This window comes from Nicotiana sylvestris, chromosome 9, assembly GCF_000393655.2.
Source record: "Nicotiana sylvestris chromosome 9, ASM39365v2, whole genome shotgun sequence".
Taxonomy (NCBI): domain Eukaryota; kingdom Viridiplantae; phylum Streptophyta; class Magnoliopsida; order Solanales; family Solanaceae; genus Nicotiana; species Nicotiana sylvestris.
Window position 1 is genome coordinate 62,701,921 of NC_091065.1, and position 14,412 is coordinate 62,716,332.

The 14,412-nt window shown below is 34.2% G+C and overlaps 1 protein-coding gene across 1 annotated transcript; it reads right to left on the reverse strand.

The window, feature by feature from the left end:
• Positions 1-12,299: 12,299 nt before the first annotated feature.
• LOC104219020 (probable indole-3-pyruvate monooxygenase YUCCA8) lies at positions 12,300-14,155 on the reverse strand. Its single transcript, XM_009769652.2, has 3 exons — positions 13,414-14,155; positions 12,952-13,323; positions 12,300-12,855 (listed from the first exon to the last, which is right to left on the reverse strand). Exons 1-3 carry the CDS (start codon positions 14,062-14,064, stop codon positions 12,637-12,639), a joined length of 1,242 nt encoding a protein of 413 aa, XP_009767954.1. The 5' UTR covers positions 14,065-14,155; the 3' UTR covers positions 12,300-12,636.
• Between the last annotated feature and the right edge of the window lie 257 nt (positions 14,156-14,412).

Below are 14,412 nucleotides of genomic sequence, written 5' to 3' on the forward strand. Positions count from 1 at the left end.
ATCCCCCACTAGTTTATTATTTCACTTCATAACACTTGTGAATAATTGAAAGTATCTTTTACAGATTTGAACTTTCCTTTAGTGTAAGTATATTAAAGTTTTGACGAAGTTAATGGTATCTTAAGATTTGAACCACAAATCCTTGTGCCAAAACCGAAAGTACCACACACACAGCGTTATCTAGTAGCTTAGAAAATCCAGTATTCGCTTTAGCACGTTTACGGCCATGTGCTCATCCTGAATTCATGAATATTTACAAGATCAACCCTTTAAATCTTGCTAGAAGCGGCACCACTTCAATATTCATATAGGTGGAATTAGTTACTATGTCCCTGTTACTCCAGACATTAATAATTCCATTAAGATTAATCAACCTCTTCATGTAACAGTATGCACTTTGGAGTTTGTCTTTATGCCCCTGTTATAACAAGCATTTAACAACTCCTTAACTCCTCATATAACAGTAAGTAGTACAATAGAATTAGGGCTCCTAAAGAGGAGATCAGTGCTTAAACAATACAAGTAACTTGTTATTACCCATTGAACTTATATTGTTAGAGTGTATACTAACTCAAAGTGGGGTTCCTATTCCTTGTATTTAATTTAAGGGTCTCAGCCCCATCCCTCCACAAGTTTGTTGTACTACATCTCTACCTAATGGCTTCGTAAGTGGATCAGCCAAATTCTTATTTGATCTCACATATATTATAGCTATAGCTCCATTTGTAATTAATTCTCTTATATAAGCATGTCTCAAGCTTATATGTCTCGATTTCCCATTATATATTTTATTGTGAGCAACACACATTGTAGTCTCACTATCACAGAATATGGAAATGGCTGGCATAGGTTGTGGCCACAACTTTATATCAAGTAACATATTCCTCAGCCATTCTGCTTCTTTTCCAGCAGCTGCTAATGCAATAAATTCAGATTCCATAGTAGAATGGGAAATACATGTTTGTTTCTTGGATGCCCAACTAATGGCTCCACCGCCTAGAGTAAATATCCATCCTGATGTGGATTTATTATCATTAACACTTGTAATCCAACTTGCATCAGAATATCCCTCTAATACATTAGGAAAACCATTATAGCAAATGCCTAAGTGCTTTGTATATTTTAAATATCCAAGTACTCTACTTATTGCTTTCCAATGATCATTACCTGGATTACTGGTAAACCTTGAAAGTTTACAAACAGCAAATGCAATGTCGGGTCTAGTGCAATGCATTGCATACATCATACTACCTATCGCACTTGCATACTCCAACTGTGCTACTGCTCTTCCAGTATTTGCAGTTAGCTTAACACTAGAATCATAAGGAGTATTATACCCCTTTATTCCTAAATGACTGAATTTAGTAAGGATTTTATCTATATAATGTGCTTGTGACAAAGTCACTTGCTTGTTATCTCTTTTGACCTTGATTCCCAAAATAGTATCAACTTCATTTAAATCCTTCATTTTAAAAACTGAGGTTAGATACTTCTTGGTCTCGGTAATTCCTTGTAGATTCGTACCAAAAATCAGCATGTCATCGACATATAAACAAATTATTACTCCATATTCTTTTGTAAATTTAGAGTAAATGCACTTGTCTGCATTATTATGTACGAATCCGGTTGATAGTATTACACTATCAAATCTTTCATGTCACTGTTTAGGCACTTGTTTAAGACCATAAAGAGACTTTATCAATTTACAAACTTTCTTCTCGTTTCTCGGAAGAATAAAACCTTCAGGTTGTTGCATATATATTTCTTCACTAAGGTTCCCATTTAAAAGGATGTTTTAACATCCATTTGATGTACGTAAAGATCATAGATAGAGGCCAAGGATAAAATGACTCTAATGGATGTTATTCTTGCAACATGAGCATATGTATCAAAATAGTCTATGCCTTCCTTTTGAGTGAAACCTTTTGCAACTAATCTTGCTTTGAAGGTTTGGACAGAACCATCTGTATTGTACTTTCTCCTAAAGACCCACTTACAACCTATAGGTTTTGATCCAAGAGGAAGATCAACCAAAACCCAAGTGTTGTTGGATATAATTGAGTCTATTTCATCATTAATGGCCTCTTTCCAAAAAGTTGCGTCTCTAGAAGACATTGCTTCTTGAAACGTCTTTGGGTCTTCTTCAACATTTAATACAATTCGAATTTGATTACAAACGTTTGTCCTATCTCCTTCAACAAGAAATACTATAGATTGTGAAGAAATAAAATCAGAACCAAGATGTTTTTCTTTTCTTATTCTTTGGCTTTTCCTTGGTTCTATCTGCATATCATCACTTCTTTCCTTAGTTTTAATAATTTCAGAAAGCGACAATTTATTAGCATCAATACGTTTTCCATTTATTTCAGTCATTTCATCAACATTGTCATTTATAAATCTATTTTCAATAAATTCAACATGTATAGATTCTATAATGACATTAGATTCTAGATCTAGCAGTCTATAAGCTTTGGAGTGTTGTGCATATCCTACAAAAACACTTTTAATTCCTCTAGGACCCAATTTTGTTCTTTGATGGTCAGGTACTCTATAATAGGATATACACCCCCACACTTTAAAATAATTTAAATTTGGTTTTCTACCATTCCAAAGCTCATAAGGCGAAATATGCATACTTTTTGAAGGTACTCTATTTAAAATATAACATGCAGTTAGTAGTGCTTCACCCCATAAATTATGTGGCAGATGTGCATTAAGTAACATAGCATTAACCATATCCACCAAAGTTCTATTTTTTCTTTCCGCTAACCCATTTTGTTGAGGAGTATAAGGGGCACTCATTTGATGTATTAGGCCATGCTCTTCACAGAACTTATTAAATTCGTTAGGAAAATATTCTCCGCCTCTATCACTTCGAATAATTTTAATTTTCCTACTCCTTTGATTTTCCACAACAGACTTGTATTCTTTAAACTTTTGAAAAGCTTCGTCCTTAGTTCTAAGTAGGTAAACATATGTAAATCTAGAGAAGTCGTCTATAAAAGTAATAAAATATCTTTTGCCTCCTCTAGTTAATTCTCCATTTAATTCACACAAGTCTGAATGTATTAAATCTAATAGTTCTGTGGATCTTTCAACTTTACGAAATGGTTTCTTTGTCATCTTTGCTTGTATGCAAATTTCACATTTTATATGTTGAGTTTTACATGAGATATAACCATTTTTGGACATATAATTCAAGGAGCCAAAATTTAAATGTCCTAGTCTAGCATGCCATAAACAAGAATCAGACTCAACGATGTAAGCAGAAACATAATTTATTTCATTAATACTCAATTTGAACATGTCGTTACAGTTATAGCCTTTTCCAACAAAAACTCCATTCTTAGACACTATTACATGATCAGACTCAATAACTATCTTGAAGTTCTTTGACAGCAAAGCAGCGGACATTAAGTTTTTCTTCATATCAGGAACATGATACACATTCAGTAACGTCAACTTCTGGCCAGATGTGAAGTTAATCTCAATACTTCCTTTTCCAGCAACATCTGCCGCAACATGGTTTCCCATCAAGACTTGTTCAGAATCCTGCACTTCTGCATATGTCTTGAACATCTTCTTGTCATAACAGACATGAATAGTAGCACCCGAATCTAGCCACCAGTCTTGAGTATTTGTAGCAGCGGTAGCCACATTCAACTCTGTGACCATACCAATTTGCATTGCGGAAACCATGGCAACCAGTCCTTGGGCAGAATTTTCCACTACGTTTGCCTTTTCAGAATTTCCAGATTTTTTAATCTTTCCAGACTTTTCGGTATTGCCTGCATTGAAATTTATTCCTGTCTTTCTATATCTGCAGTCCCGAATCATATGGCCTTTCTTTCCACAATGATGACAACTAAAGTTCTTTCTCTTTTTAAAAGAAGACTTTTTGGAAACTTTCAGATGTTTGTTCCCACTTCCTGAATCATTCTGACTGACAAAATTGACTGCGGAACTCGAAGGCTGACTAATAGCATCACGAGCACGAGTCTCACTTTCAATTTGAATGTGAGTACGAAATTGTTCCACAGTCATTTTATCCATAGAATGTAGGATTTTCTTTCTATAGTCATTCCAAGAGGAAGGCAATTTCGAAAGAATAGCACCTATTTGAAGTGCATCAGGAATTTTAACTTCAAGATCACTTAGTTTTGATACTAAGATTTGCAGTTCATGAATCTGATCCATTATAGGCCTAGTATCAAATATTTTAAATTCAAAGTACTGCAGAGCCAGGAATTTGTCAATACCTCGTTTTTCATTCTGGTATGCAGTTTGTAGAGCAGTCCAAATCTCTCTTGGCGACTTCAGATTGCAGTAAAGATCATAGAGTCGATCTGTCAAAGTATTCAGAATATGGCCGCGACACAACAGTTCATCATGTTCTCGTTTCTTCCTTTCTTCCTTGACTACGTCAGAATCTTCTGATGTGGGCTCAGGCATCGGAGGCAAGGCAGAATCAAGAACATAGTAGATATTGAGAGCGGACAACAAGAATATCATCTTGTCTCTCCAACGGGTAAAGTTCGTTCCATCAAAGCGATCAAGTTTGATGAACTCTTTCGGATTCTCAACAACAGACATCAATTTCTCCATAGCAGAATAACTCTTTAAGATTGTTAGAAAATAATAAACAAAATTGGCTTTGAGGCGTGAAAATCGACTGTCCTTAAAGAGTTATCGTCTGTATACTAATTTAGGGAAAATACAAAACGATTCTCTTCAGGATACAACAAAGCCTGCAATAACACTTGTGATTTTCTATACCATTTCGTTGGAATTCTTGTGTATTTATAGGCAACCAACAGACCCTTTCAGAAAAGATGTCTTGTTTCACAAACAGACACGACTATTTATTCGAATTTTGAATTTAAAATTCAAATAAATTTGATTTTTCTGTTAAAAATAATTAACTTTAGGATCTCGTGCCTGTTGAGTCAATTTCGTGCCTGTTGAGTCAGTCTCGTGCCTATTGAGTCAATCTCGTGCCTATTGAGTCAGTCTCGTGCCTATTGAGTCAATCTCGTGCATGTTGAATCAATCTCGTGCCTATTATGTGCTATTTTATAATGATCAGTTCCGAGGCTAACAGGCACGGTACGAGTAAGGTCGGTCCCGGGGTGTTTCACATAACAGGCACGAAACTTCTTTCTTCCGATGTGGGAAAATCTCACTTCCAACTTGCCAATAACAAACTATCTTACATTATCTTGGCTGTTGTACTTCACAGTAAATTTGATATTATGGAGGACTGTAGTATCGATATTTAACATTTTCACACCGATTGAAATGTCTCATTTAAGCATTGCATTTTTTTGGATCATCTCTTTGGAATCTAGAGCCTATTATTTAGGAGAACACATGGTCTACTTTAATTACACGCCTTCTTTTTCTTTGTGGGTTACAGATATCCAATCTGGTCCAGATTTTGTTTCAACGGCCAAAAGACATTGTTCGGAAGTTGGTATAAGGTGATTTAGACCTTGGCATCATTGCTGTCGACACAATCAGTGAATATTGGCAAGTAAGAACCGAATGTTTCAGCTTATTTGTCCATATGAAGCATAAAAAAGAGCCAATTATGATACAAACTTAAACTAATTATATTAGTTGCTGACGTATTTCTGTGGCAGGGGAATGAAGATCTCATCATTGTCCATGATTCCCCTGACTATGCCCATTGTCGTTGTGCATTGCGATATTATTTGCGCTTTTTAAATGCCGATGATAATTATATAACTGGATTGTCATTGAATTTATGGTTCTATATAATAACAGCATGTCACATTATGATTGAACTAATTGTACATCATTCTCTACACTTTTTAAATGTCGGTGATAATTATATAATTGGATTGTCATTGGATTTATGGTTCTATAATTGGGAACTTACCAACAGCTTGTCACATGACGACTGAACTAATTGTACATCATTCTCTGTCCATCTAAAATACCTATTCGTGCTGGTGCGGTACATCTTTCTTTGCCATATCTTATTATATGATCCAAAGATGAATTTTTCCATAGTTAGGTTATATTATTTCCCGAGAAAAGCTGAAATTCAATGAAAGAGCTAACATCTTCACCATTTCAGATCCTATTTTTCACTTGGGGCTAAGTTACATATTTACACTGGCTGAAAATCTGCCTTTAAGAATCATTTAGATGATGATTGAATGTTCTCTCATGTTTAAAGTGGTTCTCAATTAAGGATCTTTGCAAGTGAAAGCTCCTAGCAAGAATTTGTTGCTGTATCTTATAACTATTCATATGCAAAGTGTATTCAATTATTAGAATCTTATAAATGGAAAGGCATCGTTAAAATGGAGTTTCTTTTGATAAATGTTTTCTTTCTATTGCTCTTTCTTTTGAGTTGTTTATTTTGCTGTCAACAAATTAGTTATTGTACACTTATGCTACCAAATAAAAGTTTAATCTCTTTGTTGTCTTCTTGCCCAACAGGAAGAAAATAAAAAAATAAAGAGATTGTGCTGGAACATACAGAAAATATATCAGAATATTACCTGATGGTTTTTATTATGCACAGGTGCTACCTTCTATTTCCGCCAATTCGGATGATTTGTATTACGGATATGTGCTAAGACTTATTCTACTTTTGCATTTCTCATATCAGCTTGTTGTCTCGGATATCAAGCAAAAACATTCTGCTTCCTAAGAGCACACAAACTATCCGGGATGTAATACAGCTTGTAGAATTGCATATTGATTTAGATACTTGCACACTATCTTTTTGATGTGCTTCATTCCTATTTGACTTTTGATGCAACTTTAAAGTTAATCAATTGTGTTCTTACTTTTGCAACATTTTGAATCAGATTGTGTGGTATTTGTTCAAATTTGTTCACGTTCAGCGAAGGAAAGTTTTATACATTAAATCAAACACTAATAAAGTCGGGCTGCCTCCAACTAGTGTGTATCATAAGCGTGAGCTTTCCAAGGTGGACCATTACTACTGATTCACAAAATTATGTCTCGAAATGTTTTTTTTTTTAAAACTAAAAGTATTTTCATTAATCACCAAAGTGAAGAATGTCTCGAAATGTTGTTGGCATGCACAGTATGCATATGTCGAAAGAGTTTAAGTTTGCATTAATGATGTAAAAATAACGGGCTGGTGTGCAGTGGAAGGATAATAGGTTGATGTTCTTCAAGTCCAACAAATGGACCAAGTGCATCAATAGCCACTTTTAAGTCTGTTGTTTAAAATATGTTCACGGTTTAAAATGTATTTAAAAATTAGTCAATTTATCCAAACTTCCAGACTAAGTATCCTGAATTTGAAAATTCAGGACTAAGTGTCCTGGACTTTTGAGCTGCTAATTTGAACTATTAATTTAAAATTCAGGAGCCGAGATTCAAACTCCTGGACACAATTTTTAAACTTTAGGACACGACGTCCTAGAGTTTAAACATCAAAGTTTAAACTTAGGACATAGTATTTTCAAAAAATTTGAGGAATGAGTAGTAGTTAATAATACGTGTAACAAAAAAAATATTGTATTTTTATTGACTTAGTATAGTGGTTAAATAAAAATAAAAATATATTTTTAGTATAATGGACAATCAAAAGTGAACAGAGAGAGTACTTGAACTTGGGCCGGGCCGGACCGGAAATTAGATTAATATTTTTATTTTTTATTTCTATAACAGAAAATCAGTTTTATTCTGAATTTTAAAATTTGAATAAACAGACACATGGGCAGGGCCGCATATTAAATTAATGTTTTTATTTTTTATTTCTACAACATAAAATCTATTTTATTTGAATTTTACAGGAGAATCTCTACAAAGTAAGTTAGAAAAATCGGCAAGTATTAAATAGTGGCTTATTATATCTTGAAGAAGATTGTGTGTGTTTTTTCCAATTCTGTATACGGACAATAACTTCTTTAAATAAAGTCGTTGTTCTTCGCCTCAAGCCTTCTCAATCTCGTTTTCACTTTTGTGATTATTTTTTAACACCTATAAGGATTGAGGGAAGTGAGATTCGGACCTACCCATGTGGTAATCTGTCAATGTTGGTAAGGGATGTCTGAACTGAACAAACAAAGAAGAAGCAAACATTAATCTCAGTAAGAAACAGAACAAAACCAAATATATAAGGACGCCTCTTTGCAGCTGTAAAGTAGCAGTGAGAGATTTTGGGGTCTCAATTTTGAGAACGTGCTTGTAGTAAACACTAAAAAACATCTATGGGCCATCAAAACATTAAGAAGAAGCATGTGATTTGTTCTCAGTCTCTAGTGCTATTTGAAATTGAACTGAAACAACAGTGTTAAATTAAAGTCTATATATGATCTTTATATTATTCTTTTTCTGTATTTATTATGTTAGCTTGCATTTTTTTCCCTTATCCAAGGTAACGAGGAGATTGACGAAGATGTCGCACATCGCATCGGAGCGGGATGAATGAAATGGAGGCTCGCTTCCGGGTTTTTTAGGTGATAAGAATATGCCGCCAAGACTTAAAGGTAAGCTTTATAGAATGGTGGTTCGGCCGACTATGCTCTATGGGGCTGAGTGTTGGTCAGTCAAAAGCTCCCACATGCAGAAGATAAAAGTAGCAGAGATAAGAATGTTGAGATAGATGTGTGGGTGTACTAGGAGAGATGAGATTAAGAATGAAGCTATCCGGGACAGAGTGGGAACCGTGGAGGACAAGATGCAGGAGTTGAGGCTGAGATGGTTTGGACATGTTGAGAGGAGAAGCATTGATGCTCCCGTTAGGAGGTGTGAGAGTGGCCATGGCGAGTTTGAGAAGAGGTCGAGGTAAGCCTAAAAGCACTGGGGAAAGGTAATTAGGCAGGACATGACACTGCTTCAGCTCACTAAGAACATGACCCTTGATATGAGGGTGTGGAGGTCAAAAATTAGAGTAGAAAGTTAGTAGGTGGTTTCTTAGTTGCTCACCAATAGTCCTATTCTTAAATCTTTATTTTGTTCGCCCCAGGTATTGTATTCCCCGTTGCTATTATTTGGTACTACTTATTCTTTATCTCCCTCTTTTTTCTTCTCTTCCTTTCTTGCTTTTCTCCTCCTCCTCCTCCTCCTCCTTCTCCTCACCCTTTCCAAGCTGAGAGGCTATTGGAAACAGCCTCTCTACCTGCATTAAGTAGGGATAAGGTCTGCGTACAGATTACTCTCCCCAGACCCCACCTGTTTGAAAATAAATTGGATTTGTTGTTGTTGCATTTTTTTCCCCCAAAGTTAGCTTGTATTTGACCGAACGAAATTTTGGCTTTTTCTAAGTTGGCGTTTGTGAATTAGAGACAAGTCAATTTGTACGCATTTATATTTGTAAAACAAATGAAACTATACTACTAAAATGCGGTTGAAATTTCTGGGGTTAGATGCTACAAACACGAGGCTAGGGTAAGTCCACACTTTTTGGATAGATCTAGATCTAAGACATGAGAAATCAGTCAATTCCAACTAAAAACAGTTTAGAGCGAAAACATTGAATTCTATTGTCTTATGTTAGGAGTCGTACTCAAAGCTTGACGATTCCAGCCTGATAGATCGAACTAAGCGAGAGAATTATCTTCTTAGATCTTTCGTACTAATATTATGTTAACGTAATACTTGATGGAATTAAGGTGATGGATCGGACCACAGAAATGGGATTCATTGATCAATGAATATATTGATAATTAACTACGTTAGGAGGTGTTATTTGACATTCCTACATAGCCCTTCTCAGTTTGGTGAGGAGGAACACTTTAACTGGTTATTCCTTAGAAGCTTTTGGAACGGACTAGTAAATTAATTAAGGCACGCATTAGTTTTAACAACTATAATCTTGGGCTTTTAATTTTATTATTATTATAAAACACATATGTACTAGGCATCCTGGTGTACTTAGTAGGAGGATTTTTCTAGCAACAGCTAGCGTGCAGTAAAATAATTTCAAATAGAACCTTGCTTATTATATATATACCATGTTCATTGGAAAGGTTCTAGTAACGGATTGTTATGCAATAAGTTATCTTTTTTTGGTACATTGAAAAAATTATGCTATCCAGCTGAGACTACTAACAAACTTTTCATACTTTCTTGGCCAGTTTATTCTTTGTAGCAGTATTAATCATATGGTAATGTTGTGTACAACGAAGATATAACTGCAAAAAAGGGCATGAATCATTCCATGTGCTAGAAACAGAGAGTTGATATATTAGTCTTATGATTATAAGTAAGTCAAAGACTAGTATATATATTGAGATCATTATTAAGAAATGAAAGCAATGTGTGATGTGCAACTCTTTCATGCATACTCATCTGGAAGGAATCAAATGAAAAGGAATATATATGTAATAATAATTATGATCTTAGTCCAAAGATATATGTCAAATCTTTTGTTCCAATATCCTATTCATCTGATTATAAATGCATTTAATCATTGGCAAGTTGGTTAACAATTAATCACCCTTAGACTATTCCATTCTCCATTTTATTCCTAGCTACAAATACAATTGTTCATATCTTAACAAGTTCGATTTGTCATCATATGAAGGAACCGCTTACATTATTTCTCTTCCACTCTCTTTTATTTATTTATTTTTTTTTTTTTTTGAACTATTTCATCACATTGTTTAATTAGGACATAAGATGATCCGAAAGAACTGGTATGTATCAGTGAGCACATGACCCCTAAATAAAATTTTGAAACCTTATGAGATTCATTTAAATTGTTCTGAGTCATGGCCTTTTAAATGGGATCTAAGTTGTATACAATTACAATATAATAAAAAGTTGTATACGATGACAACAGTGCTAAAGAATTTTACACTATATAATTTATTGGTTGTACTCCCTCTTTTCTAATTTATGAAATACAATTTGATTCAGCATGGTATTTAAGAAAGAAATAAATATTTTGAAATCTGTGACCTTAAACATCCCGTAATATTTTCTAAAAGTTTTTCATTAAGAGTAAATTGAAAAGCCTAAGTGAAATTACTTTCAAATATATAAGTTTATTTTTCTTTTTGGAACAAATTAATTAGAAAATGTGTAACATAAACTATAACGGATGAGTACCTAATTTTTGCTCCATTTTCAAGGCTATGACAGACAAAAGAGCTACACTTATTATTGTAGATTGGTAGTAATTCAATTTTGCTTGATGAGGCAAAAATTCATATATTGTCAAGTCAATACACTCAACTTAATTAACTTTTTAACTAAATCTACCAAAACTAATTCTTCATATGCAAGTACGTATTGAGTACCCAAAAAATGTGTTGAAATAACGAGTGGTTGCTGTCAAAACTCAGAACTCATAACTGTACTGACTGAGACTTGAAAGGAACTTGAGAAGTAGTACATTCCTTTTGTAATACTTCAAATTTTATCCCTACCTCTTTAAGTATGCACAAAAATGGCAAATTGAAGAGTCATTTTCTCATTCATCATTTTCATTGCAGGCCGTACTACTGCACCCAACATTATTGAGAAGTGTTCTGTTTTCTTTCCATCTAAAGGCTTATCATTTTGATCTCCCAATCGTGTCGTCGACATCAGCACTTAATTTGTGACGAAAGGACCAGGGCGGCTTAACAGATTTTGTGGCCTAAAGCCAAAACATATTAAAAGATCCTTAAATTTCTTTTGTAATATCTAATACTATAATAATGAGATACAAAGTAAATTTCTAGGACTTTGGCGCGCATGTCACAGTTTAGAAATATGTCAAAAATAAAAATATGGTATTAATTAAGTGGAAGAAGGTAGAGAGCCGATAATATATCGACTGTCTAATAATAATACATAAAATATACGTGACACATAGTAACTAAATTTGAGCCCTTAATATTTCGGGGAGCTAAGGCAATGGCTTTCGTTTGCCTTAAACTTAGGCCGACCCTGCGAAAGGAAAACATCATAGAACATGAATCTCGTAAAGGAAAATGATAAGAATAAAAGGATTTTTACACAAATAGCTGTTTATTTTTTTCTAATTGGTATTATATAAATTATGTACTGATTATACATAATTATGCAAATATTATACATATATTATATATTTGCTGGCTATTTTTAGTTTAAATGATTAGGTGAACAACTATTTAGATTAATTCTTCTAAGAATAGCAGAATAATTTAAATTATAAACGTTGACAATATAAATAATTAGTGCACTAATTTAATCAATTCTATAGCAAGTTATTTTGTTATTTCTCGAGTTTCCTTTTATTACAAAGAGTTATAGTCAATTTAATTTGATGATGTAAATAAAATTTATACATGGCCAGTGCATAGAACTTAAACTCGTAAAGAAATAAGATCACTGTAATTAATCATCAGTAGAGATTGTACAAGTATGTATGAAATGTCAATACAAATAAAAACATATGGTAAATATTTTTACGGAAAAAAAAAAAGAGGAACTAAAACGCCTCTACATCCTTAGATACAAAACACCCAAACTGTAGCAAAACTTGGGCCTTTTTGGAGAGGGCTGAAACCTATGGCTATCTTCTGGCTTTTGTAGTATAATGTTTTTTACACAAGTATTTTACATCTTTCTCTTTCCCCCTGTGAAAAAAAATAAGAAGGGAAATTCTGGGGTTTTTCTTCTTCTTTTTTTAATGATTTTTTTCACTTGAATTTAAAAGGTAGAGATGCAACGTCTGTGTGTTGGAACTTTTTGCTTCTTTTGTTTAAGATCTTCTTGATGTACTTTGCCAATATCTTTAGCAATTCTAATAGCATCAGCAGAAGCACCAGCCAGCCCTCTCCCTGTAAATCCAACTGCATATAGCCCAGATTTTCCTTTCCAGTTATTTTGTGCCTTGGGAAATCCATTCTTTGAGAAAAATTCACTTTCCTGTAATAACAAATAACAAAACAATATTAGTCAACTGGTCAAATATATGCTATACTCTAATATTTTTATTTAAATAAGTGTAGAACATTTTCTCACCTGTAGCCAGTAAGGAACATTGCTGCAGTAGCCAGTAGCCAAAACAACTGAATCAACATCAAGTGTTTCACCATTAACAAGTTCAACAGTGCCACAATTGAACTTTTTAATTCCTGGTACAACCTTAACTTTTCCTGATCTGATTTTTTCCAAAGCACCAATGTCAAGTACAGGGGTTTTTCCTTGTGTATTTTTGAGTGTTAATGGTCCAATTGATGGCCTTTTTAGTCCATAACTCTCAATATTTCCAAGAATAAACCATGTTAGAATAAGTAGAATTTTGTCAACTAGCCAAAGTGGTAGCCATGCCATTAATATCATAGCCAGCTCAAATGTTGATTTCCCAAAAATCTCTCTTGGCAAAACATGAACCTGAATAACAGAACAAAACAATATTAGAAATCTAAACTCTGACGTGTGACCATCTCATTTAAAAGTTATAGTTCTGTAGTAATTACTTACCGAGCTACGGCAAACCATTGATGGTTGAGCATCATGATTACTGAGATCAAGTGAAACTTCCATGCCAGAATTTCCACAGCCTACAACAAGAACTTTCTTTCCCCGAAATTTGTCACCAGACTTGTACTCACAAGCATGAATTACTTCACCTCCGAAATTTTTCAACCCATCAATTTCAGGCACAACTCTTTCAGCATTTTCACCAGTAGCAACAACAAGCCACTGACAAATATATTCAACTTCAGAGCCATTTCCTGAAACAGTTTTTACCCTCCACAAGCGACAAGCTTCGTCGTACTTAGCAGATTGTACACACTCATTGAACTGTGGTTTGAGGTCAAATTTCTTGGCATAGGATTCAAGATAATCAATGAATTGTCTCTTTGTAGGGTACTCAGGGTAGTGTTCTGGAAATGGGAAATTTGGGAGTTGACAGAATTTCTTAGGGAGATGAAGTTTCAAACGATCATAAGTTCTTTTTTGCCATAAAGAAGCAATACAATCAGTTCTTTCCAAGATAACACAAGGAACTCCTTGTTCTTTTAAACAAGCTCCAACTGCTAATCCTGATGGACCTCCACCAACAATTACAGGACCATTTACCCAAACACATCTACGAGCAAAGAAATCGTTATCTGAGAAACTAAACATTTTTGCTGAAAATGGTGTATTTTTTTTTTCGGTTTTTGAATTGGAGAAGTTGGTTTTGTTTTTGGTAATGAGAGATAAGTGAATATAGAAGTTGTTTGAAGAAATGAGAGGGGAGAAGCTCTTTATATAGAAGTGTTGGGCAGTGATATATGAAAGGTGCATGTGACAGAAGGTGGGAAGTTAATGCCCTTCGAGGGGTCATTCTCAAATCATAAGCTAAAGTCTGCCCTCTATTTTTTTTTTTTTAATATTTCATGATACTTAATCAATAAATTATTGGATCTTACTAAAATAATACCCTTTGATTTTTATATTTGTTGGGAAGAGGGGTGTGGGGGGGGGGGTTAA